This window comes from Monopterus albus, unplaced genomic scaffold (assembly GCF_001952655.1).
Source record: "Monopterus albus unplaced genomic scaffold, M_albus_1.0 scaffold127.1, whole genome shotgun sequence".
In the NCBI taxonomy this organism is placed as follows: domain Eukaryota; kingdom Metazoa; phylum Chordata; class Actinopteri; order Synbranchiformes; family Synbranchidae; genus Monopterus; species Monopterus albus.
In genome coordinates, this window is record NW_018128007.1 from 2,963,459 (window position 1) to 2,976,317 (window position 12,859).

General features: G+C 39.9%; 1 protein-coding gene across 4 annotated transcripts; it reads right to left on the reverse strand.

Moving 5' to 3' along the window:
- Nucleotides 1-978: 978 nt before the first annotated feature.
- pals2a (protein associated with LIN7 2, MAGUK p55 family member a) lies at nt 979-12,848 on the reverse strand. 4 transcript variants are annotated; one of them, XM_020612817.1, is made up of 14 exons: nt 12,492-12,848; nt 10,414-10,498; nt 9,768-9,892; nt 8,675-8,793; nt 5,874-6,026; nt 5,113-5,259; nt 4,658-4,885; nt 3,613-3,744; nt 3,296-3,398; nt 3,096-3,167; nt 2,841-3,002; nt 2,562-2,764; nt 2,358-2,486; nt 979-1,707 (listed from the first exon to the last, which is right to left on the reverse strand). In XM_020612817.1, the coding sequence occupies exons 3-14, from the start codon at nt 9,796-9,798 to the stop codon at nt 1,531-1,533; spliced, it is 1,656 nt and encodes a 551-aa protein (XP_020468473.1). In that variant the 5' UTR covers nt 9,799-9,892; nt 10,414-10,498; nt 12,492-12,848; the 3' UTR covers nt 979-1,530. The 4 variants fall into 4 exon arrangements, with proteins under 4 accessions (XP_020468473.1, XP_020468476.1, XP_020468475.1 ...); XM_020612820.1 differs by lacking the exon at nt 9,768-9,892 and having other exon boundaries at nt 980-1,707; nt 10,418-10,498; nt 12,492-12,847; XM_020612819.1 differs by lacking the exon at nt 9,768-9,892 and having other exon boundaries at nt 980-1,707; nt 12,492-12,847.
- Between the last annotated feature and the right edge of the window lie 11 nt (nt 12,849-12,859).

Below are 12,859 nucleotides of genomic sequence, written 5' to 3' on the forward strand. Positions count from 1 at the left end.
TGTTTCAGCAACTACTGGCACTTTTGTCCAGCTAGTTCCAACAAAAGCTGTACTAGCACTGGGTGTCTTACTAGTAGGTCCAAAGTCCCAACTATTCAGCTTTTTGATGCACTAGTGATCCTTTGGACCTAATTAGTAATGCTGAATGTCTTACTAGTTAACCAGTGAGCTGCAAAAGCTCTGACATGTTAACTAGTAGCCTACAATTTGCACTTGTGCCATTAGTTAACAAGAAAGGTCAAAATGATGATTTTATTTTTTTAGCCTCACTATTTAACTAGTAGGCCAAAACAGGCCCTAACTAGTCAGCATTTTTGCCTTGACTAGTTAACATTTAAGCAGCAATATGCAACTCCTAGTTAACTAGTTGGAGTTCCTCAGGCCAACATGTTAACTAGTGCACAATATGCAAATGAAGCATGTGGGGAAAGACATTTGGGTCATTAGTTGTCGTTTAACTGGAGCGCTCAGTCAATGCATGCTTCTTCCCCGCCTCCTCATTAGCATTTTGTGCAACTAGTTGGAATATTTTGGCTTTTACTGGTTCAAATAGTGAATGTTTTGTGCTTTACTAGTTAAGTCCATGTTTGTCACAAGTTAACTAGTAAAGTTTGAGCCTCATTAGTTACCCAGTAAGGTCAAAGTGGCTTTAACTAGTCAGCTAGTGAAGACCAAAATGCTAACTAATGAGCATCAAGGTTCTCACTAGTTAACTAGTACAGAAAATTGTAGGCCACTAGTCAACTAGTGGCCTGAATCTGTGCATGACTAACATGTCAGAGCTTTTGCAGCTCACTAGTTAACTAGTAAGACATTCAGCATTACTAGTTAGGCCCAGAGGGCCACTAGTGTATCAAAGAGCTGAATAGTTGGGACTTTGGAGGTACTAGTATGACCCTCAGCGTTAGTAGTACATCTTATGTTGGAGCTAGCTTGACAAAAGTGCCAGCTGTTGCTGAAAAAGGGCGACTAGTAAGAGTTTCTGTTCATCTAGTACAACAAAATGTCCAACTAGTGATGACAAAGACCGAACTAAGTGGAGGAAAATGACACCTGGTATCAAGGATATAAAATAAATGCTATAACAACTTGCCATAGAAATACTGGAGGCATGTGCACTGTAAACACTGAGGTACTGTCCTTTTCATACAGCAAGCCCCCCTCATTTTGGCAGAAAAATACATTACCTATCTTACATATACAGATGTAAAATTGAACTAACAGGACATGGCAAAATCCACTTTTGTTTTAAAAAAAAAATCCTGGCACAAGGGCCAGTATGTTCCTCCAATACACCTGAATAAAAGCATTTTAAAAAAATATTTTGCAGATAAATACTGTAAGTACACTTCCTGTGTGTTGTCACTTGCATAGTGTGCTAGAAAGGAACGCACTGATTCGGATCAACGCAGCTTTGTGTGGGACCCACAAAGGGTTAATGTCCACTGCTTGGCCTGTGTGTGCAGTACAGTGTTGAATCCTCCTACCCTTCAGGTGTCCCCTTTCATCCCAGGTCGTGCAGCTCTGACATCAGTAGACCCAGCTGACTGGAACCCATTGCGGCTCTATGAATAATTGTTCTACGGCCTCATGCAGCTTGTCAAAGGCCTTGTCCAGATTGTCATTGACAATAGTCAGGTCAAAGTAGTGGCTATATGCCCGATGGATTCTTGCACTCTCATCTACTGTTTTCTTTAAATCATTCTCCTGTTATACAAAAAGATTCAGTCCATTAGGATAACAGAAGCAACAACCATTCATGAGTATAGAGTGCCATTATTAATGAGTCCTAAAACCCGGAACTAAGTTAGCATTGTTGCATTTCCTGTTCCCTAGCCTCCCCTCTTTTTTTTTTTTTTTCTTCTGAAAGGGTTTTTGGTGAGATGCCTGAAATAAGGTCTGTGGTTAACACAAGGCCAATTTAATTTCATGGTTTGTTCTATAATAAAAAAATACATTAATAAATACCCCACCCATGATTTTTAATGCTTTTACACAACTTAAAAAAGTAGTGGCTAAATGAATCTACAGAAGCTGAGACATTATACAAACAATAGCTTTTTACTTCTGGCTACTGTATTTGGGCTTCAAAAATCATAGAAGTGGTGTTCCCTTGTGACGATTATCTTGCTGAACAAGATGTTTAAGTGTTATTTGCTGTGGCTTATTTTCCACAATAATCCAAAAACCTATGGAAAAATCCTATTGGCTTTTTGTTGAGGGAACTAGGGCAGCACTAACATCTGGGTTGACCTACAAAAACAAAAAAAAGTCATCCCTACAGCACACTGTTGACCACTGAAAAGCCCATCATCATTTAAAAGTATCTAGAACCGTTAAATCCACTCAAAACTTACTGTAAGTAGTTTGGTAGTAAATCCAGCATCTACCACAGCTTTGTGCATAGCTCTTAGTGTGTCCAGTTCAGGAGCAGCAATAAACACCACAAATGGCATAAACTCAGCGGTCCTCAACATTTTCAGTGCCTGAACAGACAATATAATGTCACTGAAGTTTAAGGAAAAACAAATGTACACAGTGAAAGGGTGACTTTGACAAACCTGAGGGTTGACATCTAGAATGCAGGTACGACCCGTATGCACCACTTCATGGATAGAGTCAATCCTGGTGCCATAAAGGTTTCCATCATACTCGCCATGCTCCAGGTAACGGCTCTCCTTAATGTCCTTCTCCATCTCTTCCCGCGTCACAAAGCAGTATTTCTCACCATCTTTCTCCTCTTCTCTTGGATGCCGTGATGTGACTGTAAGCAAGAGTGAGGAAATGTGTTTCAAATACACAGGTAAGAAGTCTATTAGTACAGACAATGCAACACTCACAGGGCACAGTGGTTCCAAATAGCAGAGGATTCATAACAGTAAGTCTGTTCTTCAGGCTCCGCCTCCCAACTCCCTGGGCTCCAATGAGAACCAGTGTTTTCCTCTGGAATGGTGGCATCTTGGCTACTTCCTCATAAATCTGCAGCTCGTAACGGTCAAACTCTGCTCAAAACAATGTAGAGGCTCGATGAGTACTGTACTGTCATCCAGCACTACCTAAATGTAGGAAAAAGTAGAACCAGTGGTGATACAAACCTGCATTCTTGGCAGTGAGGTACATCGTTTTTTTCTTCTTTTTCTTTGCATTTCGTGTTCCACAGAGCATCCCTGAGCCACATACACAAAAGTGTCAGATCACCACAAGGTGGTGCTGAAGGCAAGGGTTCCCTGAATATCATGATAAACAAAAGTAGCTGGTATCTTGGTGTGAAAGAGTCAAGGTGATTTGTACTGACCGGTACTGGCAGTGTTCCAGTCTCTTCTTACAAAAGCCTTCCTCTTCTCTTCTAAGAACTGACTTGGGATAAGTCCAGTGGACCCACCCACTACTTTGCATGCCTATAGGGAAATGAGAGGAGTTCATAAACATTGAGAGGTGATTAGTTTCACAAAGTGAGCATATTGTGCCAGGTAACTGTCACCAACATCTCCAACTTCATCTCTAGCAGCTTTCAACAGTCAATATAATTTACCATACCTGCAAATTAGCCATGCAGCTATTGTCAAAGCACCACTGTGTTTCAACAGCTCAGAACAATATGTTCCTACTCACCTGCCACCAGTTGGGGTCTTCTTTGTTGACTACATAAAGGATGTCTCCCTTAGAGAAGGCCAGACCTGCCTCTTTACAAGGGATTAAGTTGTCCGTTTTGGGGTTATAGTTGAAGTGTGGCTTCACATAAACCTACAGTTTGGGGTGTGAACAAGACACTGTTTACAACACAAGACAGTTTAATTATACAGAGAACATAAACATAACAGAAGTAAATATACCTTAAATCCCCATTATGGTGTACAAACTGCATTACCTTTTTCTAAATCATTAACAAGGCCGTAGAACAAAGTAATATATCTGATTATTTAAAATTAAATGTTTAACTATAATAAGTGCATGTCCACTTCTTTTTTTGCCATATACTCATGTGATTACGTAGTTAAAAGCAAATTGCTTGTTTTTTCCCTTTCAAAACTGCTGCCATATGCGGATATGTTGGATAATCCTTAAATGACTTTCAGGACCAGTCCTTCTTGCTTCTTGCTGTCTGTGTTCAAAAACAGTGGGCTCAAGTGAGACAGATGAATATGGACGACATGCAACTTTGGAAAGATTCAATCATGAGATCTCCATGAGCAGTTTGTAAGATTTATAACTAAAATTTACATGTTCAGAATAAGGTTACAGGTTTAACATGCATGAATATTTTTTCACTTTACAGCTATAATTCACAAGTTGAAACTCTTACTACAACGGAAACTCAACAAACACAACCAAACAGTGGAGTGAAATCTCTGATACAAAGGTCAATGTCCAAACTAACCCTACATGCTGCTCCTCAGCATCTGCTGCTCTGTGTGTGTCTGTTACAGTAAGAAACAGAGGGGGTGTCCCAGTGAATAGAGTGGAGTATGTCTGAGATAGTGTGTAGTGATATTAATAGACACTCTGGGGGCTCAATTTTCAGAAGCTTGGTATTCTGAGATCACCCAGGTCAGTTAATCCTGGACAGGTCCACTATATCTCCTGAACACCCTCAATATACTAGCACATAACCATCAACACAGTGTATTCCTCTGCTATTTCCCCCCAGTTTCCTCACCTGTGGCAGCACTGGTGTTTCTCTGTAGCTGGGCAGAACCTTGAGTGTGATGGTCCCATTGCACTCCCTCAGCAACTCCTGAAGTTCATGGGGGTTGCTACCAACCTCATAACCGTTCACTTCACGGATTATGTCCCCTGTGTGCAGCATGCCCTGTCTGTCAATTGAGCCACCATGCAGGATCCGTGCAATCACCATCTCTCCCTGCTCCACACGGAACGTCACCCCCTGAAAGAGAGTCATTCCCGTATTATATATCCACACTTCATATTAATTATATAATTCACATAATTTTAGGGGAGGCCTAAAGAAACAGGCTGTTGTTGAGTTACTATGAAAAACTTAGTCGCTATGTTCCTACAGATGGTCAATAAAAGATGTCTTTATATCTTACCAGCAGCATTACATGTCTCCAAGACAGAGCTGTGGTTGATATTAATGCCTCGCTAACTTACCAGTGGTTCTCCAGTTTTCTTCTGGATGCCAATCACCCTTATAGCATCAGCTGGCATGAGTGAACTCATCAACAAGACGTTGCTGTTTGCAGCGTGAGGCATTTCATAGCACTTTGCAGCCACTTTGTCATGTGCCTCTATCAAAGAAAAGATATCTTAGACTACATTTCCGTCAGCTTTTTCTGAAGACAAGCATACAGCCATGCATTTCATCCACCAGTATACTAAAAATGCACAGTGACTGGCACTGCAACACATTTTGTATACTACCATGAAAGAGTGAAGACAAATCACTTTGCTGTCCACATTCCTCTGACACAAGCCTTTATATACAGACACTTAAGACTGCAATGACAGAAAACCAGTTGATAAATAGAGAAGATAAACCAGTCTTGTTCTTACCCTAGCAGCCACAACAGAGATTTATCACTGGTCAGAGACTACAAACTGCATCAGCAAATGTGTCGATTTACGGAAACAGTAAGTGACAGTCTTCTCTCCCTCACTTTACCCTCATAACTCAGCCTGCTATTGGCCCAAGGGTTACACCCCCACACTCCCGTGCTGCAGTTTGTAAGTGGGCAAGAATGTAAAGGGAGACAAAGAAGAAGAGCTGCTCAACAGGCATTTCAGAGAAAATTGGGCGGTGGTCAGAGTAAAAAGTTGATTTCCAGTCTTAATTTATTCTACAAATCTCTGGTCCGGTAAACTCCATTAAACCCAGTGGAAATTATGTACAAGAGGAAAGAGTTCTAAAGTACCTTAAAGTGAGGATCCTGAAGGATTTTGGCAAGTTCTGCAGCGGCAGCATCTTCTTCTGACAGATCGTTGAGAGAATCCAGGATCTCTGAGACCAGCTGGACATTATCATCCCGCACGGGTTGCAACTTCACTTCCTCAAGACACTCATGGGCCTACAAACAAAAAGATAGTTGAACAATATTTGTCCTAATGAATGGAGAATACATTTTATGAACAAAATAGGGATGGAGAAACTTATTACCAAATTAAATGGTAATTTGTAAAAGATCTACATTTTCGGCTGCGCAATTTTATTTTATTTTATTTTATTTTTTACTGTGTTCAATTTGGGTAACACAGCAATAGAAGTGCTACATTTGCAAACTTTATTCATGAGCACCTATTGCAGATCACAACATATGTGTTAATATCAAACATCTTATTTTTTGCATTGTTGTAATACACTCAGACTACTTGATGACATACAGTACTAAGCACATACAACAGTCAATAATACAATCCCCACTTTATTTATCATTTATGCAAAGATTACATGGATTAGTAAGTCTCATACTTTTCTTATGGAAATCTTTGGTTGTTTTATCATCCTCTGTTATCATAGTATTTTCACATGAGCACAGAAAAGGCTATTAACGCACGTGTACAACGAGCAGAAAAATATTAACAAGCCTTTCTATGCACTAATGTTAGCAAAAAGCACTGACTGGTGTTGATTCCATGGGGCAGACAGATTAAGAGAGATAGCAGTTGTTAAATAGACACCTGACAGGTGCACAACAAAGATAAAATGTTCTTCTTTCATGGTGATTTTGTATTTCAATACAAATCTATTTAGCAGTATAAAGCATTCTGGGGAGCCACTGTGCTATAGTGGTGCTGCTCAGATGTATGCTTAGTTTTATCAGCCTTACTGTCAGGTGTCCACCAATGAACACACACACACACACACACAGTCAGAAAATCAATGGTCATGAATTTAACTGATGATTTAGACCACAGTAACATTAGTATTCCTATGCAAACAAGTGACAGGAACATATTTCTGAGCACTTAAAAATCGAGGAAAAAAATCAGCTGCATATGATGCAAGATTTATATTGCAACCTATTTAAATTGACAATATATAATGTCAGGCTACTGTATGGATTTGCCAAAATAATGAGACAGGCAGCACACTTGTATTTCTGTTGAAGTAATGCTATTACAGGCTTCTGACACATGGTTATAGCCTAGTTTACCAACAGGTTGGAGCTTCTCTCATCAGTTAACCACCAGTGCATTTTTTTACAGTTGACGCATGCCAGCTTGCACTGCTAAAGAATATATATTTAGGATTCCTCTTATTTCTAATTCCTCATTGAAATGTTTTCCCAGTGCATTTTGTTAGCTTCCTAGTGACATTCAGATGAATGCATGTCACAGAGTCGGTACAAACAACCTTATACAGTACATCCGTGCAACAGGCAGTGCTGAAGTGAGTATTCTCCCTGACCACAGGAGAAAGTATTGAGCAAATTGCTGCTTGGCACACCAAAATGAGAAGAAGACAAAATAACGGAGGCCAGGGCTACCTGCCATTGTAATGCACATTGGCCGACAAAAAATAAACTAAAAACAAAGGTTTGACTAGAAGAGTCTCAGTCGACTGACGCACCTCTTGACTGATGATTCAAGTAGTCAACTTTAGGGGGTAGCTCTGTCGCACACTAACTCAAATTACAAAAGTGAGACACCTTCACAATACCATATTCTTTAAAGTACCACAGTGATAAACTGCAGAAAAATAAAAATTTGCAATTGGAATGTATGTAATCACATTCAAGGGACTCAATTGGATATGACCTTAAAACAGAACCTACATACAAGACCATCTACTAGGAAAAACATAATATCTAAGAAAACCAGGGCTCAGTTTGATAGAAACGATGACAGGCTTGCTTTTGTGACAGGTTTTCTGCAGAAATCTTTTAATTTATATATTGCCTATTGTAGGTGAACCCATTAACCTCTGCATTGGAGATTTTTTTTTTTAGGTAAGCCATTTGTTCATCATGATGTCAACCTCTTTTAGGGTGTGAAATTTTTATTTAATTTGTGCTAACAAGTACTTTTTCTGTCTAATCCCTGACACCAGAACAGCCGGCACACAGCAAGATTAGTTATTATCACAGGGTTTGTTTGCTGGTATTGTGAGGAGAGTTCTTTTATTTGAGAAGAGAAGACTAATAAAAGGATATTCCACAGTATACATCCATGTTCAACAAGAATATGTTTCATTTCAGTTTGTTTTCATCATCTTGGACTGTGATACATGTGGTAACGTGACATTTATTGCATCTTAATTTGTTTGGGTTCACAATGATATTTGCTCCTCCTCTCAATTACAGCTACAGCTTGTTGAGCAGAATATGAGTCTGGATATTTGTGCAAGCGTGTGTGGCTATAGGTGTGTGTATGCAGTGGTGCGCTAGAGCAGCTGCAGTGTGTGTGTGTGTGTGTGTGTGTGTGGATGCGTTTTTCCTGCTACATGGGGACTTCTTCCTGACTCCATACCAACTCATGAGGACCCATTTCACGGTGGGGACCTAAATTGAGGTCCCCATGGGCAAGAAATTGAATTTTAGGGTGGCAACATGGTTTAGGGTTAGGATGAGGTTAGGGTTAGGTTAAGGTTAAGGTCAGGGTTAGGGTTAGGCAAGTAGTGGTTCTGGTTAAGGGTAGGGTTAGTCTACAGGAAATGCATGTAAGTCAATGTAAAGTCCCCATGGACCACGAAACATAAACTGTGTGTTAACCTTACCTTGGCAAGGGAGCGAACAATTGGGCTCTCCATAATGCTTCTTAGGAAGATGAGGTCAGTATCTTTGGCTCCTGTACCTGGTGGCAGGTCTTTCAGGTTGTCCAATACCTGTTGCATGGCTATACAGAGAAATAAAAATATGTATCAAAGACTGGTCTAACAGAACCACTTTCTTTATTTCTCTGGAGCTTGACATTTCCTGCTTTGTAAATGCTGGCAAAAATCTTAGTGACAAACAAGGGTTATTGCCAGCATTAATGTGTAGAATTGCAAGCCAATGACAACACTGGTGGAAAAAAACCACAATGTGACTATAATAAAAGCTTATAGGACAAGAACAATAAGTGGGCAGTCAATCAATGGGCCAATTCACCAGCAACATCCCTCATTTCCATTGCAGCAGTAAACAGGCACACAGTCACAAAGGAATTGTTGTAGTAACAGATCTGTAGTGGCTGAGAGCACACAGCAAGAGACTGAAGCAAAAAATCCTGAGACACACACACACACACACACACACACACACACAGCTAGTAGCTTCACTAATCAGCCAGCTAAACAGCAAAATTCACAGAAAGCCACTACGAAAGAAACTGAAACCCTTGGCTGTTTTGAAAATACAGTGTCAAAAGGGTTTTTGTTGATAGGTGTGGTGATTGGCTTTCAAACACGCCCACACCACAGGCAGAGTAGCATTCAAATAGTAATGAACAGGGATGGGACAATATATCAAAACTCAATATATTGCAATACAAAACCATCAAAATATGTGCTGTTTTGTCCAGCAATATATAGTGTGGTCTCCATACACCAGTGACTTCATATTTTTTTGTAAATAACAGAACGTAGGTCAATATATCTGGTTGTTCTTGACATCATCAAACCAATACTAGAAAAGGGGGGAAAAGAGGAACAAAGTACAAGTATTCTACAGCTAGTCATATATTGTCATTGAATTTGTATTTGTATCATGGTTGAATCAAATTGTATTGAGAAAATGTCACATCATCCCATCCCCAGTAATGAACTGCTGCATTTTGTACACAACACTGCAACAGATTCTCTTCAAAGACTCCGTAGGGCTTTGTCTTACCTGAGCCCGATTTTGCACTGGCCACAGTCATGTTTATTATTCCTCAGCTCTGGGCGGTGAAACTCTTTAAACACGGTCAAAAGCCACCCAACTGCCTGCTTACAGAAACCAAAGCAACTGGAGGGCTGGGGAAGGTGGGAAACCCGCTCAAGTCAGTATACTGTATGCTAAAATCACCATGCAAACCACATCAGAAAAGCAAGTAAGCTGAAATTTTTGCCACAATGTACTGCTGCAAAAGTCATGGAAGCATAAGAGTCACAAAATAGCAACAGAAAACATCTGTTTTATGTACATGTTTGCACAGCAAGCACTTATGATTTAAGGGACTGACTGACAAACAGGGCCACTGAATGACAAAGGATGAGTCTCCTGTCCTTCTGGCTAAAAGCTGTGCCAGCCACACATAGAGAGGCCCCTGGGGACTCTCTGCACAAACATGCTCTCCAAATAGAGAGTAAAAACAGATCTGCCAGTACCTTAGCAGGTAGGTAGACAAACAAACACAGGCTTTCTGTAGACCTATCATTAATGCAGCATTATATTTCAGCTACACAATAAATACAGCTAAAGAGCCAAACACCAGCTACACAATGACAATAAATACAGCTAAAGAGCCAAACAAACATGATAGGCAAAAACTCACCTACAAGTTATGTTAAAATCATCGGTGCATCACTCTGTCACAGAGCCCCACATTTTCTACAAAAGACTCATCAGGTACCTTCGGACTGAAGAGAAAATTGGGAGTGTTAGGGTTATGAATAGATTAAATGGTCCCAGTCAGCCTAAAACCCCCCTTGGGTATTGACAGAAGCCGCTCATGCTGGTAACCCAGTGGTGCTTCATTGCTCAGACATCTCCTGTTCATTCAGTAGTATTGTTATACAACCATTCTGATTGGCCAAGTCAATCACATGACCAATGTCTGTTTAAAATGATTCATTACTACCACAAAGTCAGATGAAAACCCAGAAGAGAGGGACTGTGGAGCATTAAATTTGTTCTGTGGATTTAAAAAGATCAATAATTCCAAATACAATATACTGTATCTTTCATTTATATATATATATGGGACATATTTTTATGGCCTATTTCACTGAATTGATACGAAGAGTGCAACAAGAGTGTCCCATATGCAGAAACACATGGTTTTCAGCAATTTGTTTATAGAAGAAGAAGCTTTATTTTATTGTCATTGTAACATTGTGACACGTATAACGAAATTTTGCTTGGAGTCGAGGGCCCTGTGCCGGTGTATGCATACGCGCCGCCATCACGGTGAACTTGGTGGGTTCAGTGTCTTGCCCAAGGACATGTGGACTGCAGGCACTGAGATTTGAACCCTCAACCTGCCGGTTGGGAGTCGACTGCTGTCGACCACAGCACCACTGTCGCTCCCCAGTACATTAAGCCATTCATTTCAGCAGAATGAATGGATAAGTTGAAATCAATCATCATCCAATGGGCAAAATTCCTCTTTTCTGGTCATATACATAGACTGTATGATCATGCAAATTAAATATTTTTGTATGCTGGTACTTTTTGTACAACGAAACATGACATTTGAAGATGAAGTTATGATGGCCATTTTGGGCATTTTATAGATGCAATTAAACTGTTAATAAAAAATATAATCAGCATATTAATAAGTAAAATAATCATTAAAACACAGCACTAATAACTAAAATGACTACATTGAAAATCTGAGCAGCATGGACATTAATTTACCATTTGACAGATTATTCAACTACAAATTAGACTGATGGTTTTTGGAAATGCTATTTGATTTTCTTTCTTATGTCTGGACACGTTAATATTTAAATGAGACTTCTCTAATGAAATAATGCATATAGAATCTAACCGCACGTTATATGATATTAAATTAAAGATAGGGTGTTCTATAATGCCATTATATTGTATTATAATAGACAGCGTACACTGCCTCAAATTACGTTCTTATGAAATACATAGATGGGAAGTGAACGCTGAATGCTCATGGTGGCAGGTATTTTCGTAACAAACAGCAGCTCTTAAATTGTGGAAGTACACTAAAGTAACATTTTACAAACAAGGTTCTACAAGAAACTTTGGCTGCAGTGACGGTAACATTTGCCGTCACGCTACACGCGTAGTGGGCACGTGTAACCACTTCCAATATGAGGCAATTTAGCTAAAAGCCAAACTACTCATTGGTAGGTAATTAGCAGCGGTAAACAATGTTTAAGTTTTAACACATAATGATCGGGCAGTACATGAAATATGTTAAACTGCAGCTACATACTGACAGGTCGCCATTAACGTTAATCGTACCAGTGTTGTAAATAGGTGCTAGCACTGCTAGCTTGTAGCGCAGCTCCTACAGGCATATGTCAATGCTAACGACTAGCAGCAGACAGCGTGTAGGTCAAAAATATTTCAGTCTAATACTTGAAACCATAACCACAAACTAACAGACAAGCTAGCAAAATTTACCCAGATAACTTCGTATGTTAGTATTTTTAGTAGCAAATTTATTTTGCAGCATAGCTCAGTAGTAGCAGCAGCAGCAGCACGGAGATACCGTTAGCTCAGTTCAGTCATTAAGATAGCTAGTTAGTCGCTAACAGTAATATCATGTGGCTTAAGCTAGCTAGCTAATGATAACTGGTAGTACAGAGAATCTGGAGGGTGCCATGGCGACACAGTTGTTTAATTGTCTAGAGAAAATACTTGATACATTACCTAATTTAGTGCGTGTCATCCAGTAACGCTTTCATGGTTCCCTTTATTTCAGAATTTCGCCATTCTGGATCACTGTCGTATAAGACATTTGATAGTGCATTTCCAGTGAGCCTACCTCCAGACCACGCAGGCGGTGCCGTGCTAACAACATCCAACGCTGTTCAACCTATATCTAGCCCACTGAATTCCCGCACAACCCACCCATATAATTTACTGTAAACTTTACTCCGAAATTAATACCGGTAGCTAACAAAATGTGTGTGGAGGCAAACCGCATTCATGGTTCTTCAGCTATTGTTTACCCATCAAATCCGATGAGCTCTGTTAAATACCCTGTGCTTACTTTTGATTGCTTACTGAATGTGGTT

Excerpts from the sequence above, each read along its gene's own strand:
- pals2a (XM_020612817.1), bottom strand. The coding sequence starts at position 9,798 with ATGACTGTGGCCAGTGCAAAATCGGGCTCAG. Across the intron at positions 5,260-5,873 it reads TTCAGGATCCTCACTTTAAG|TCTTTGATAGAGGCACATGA; the intron begins GTACTTTAGAAC and ends TAAGATATCTTT. Across the intron at positions 3,168-3,295 it reads CTGGAACACTGCCAGTACCG|GGATGCTCTGTGGAACACGA; the intron begins GTCAGTACAAAT and ends TATGTGGCTCAG.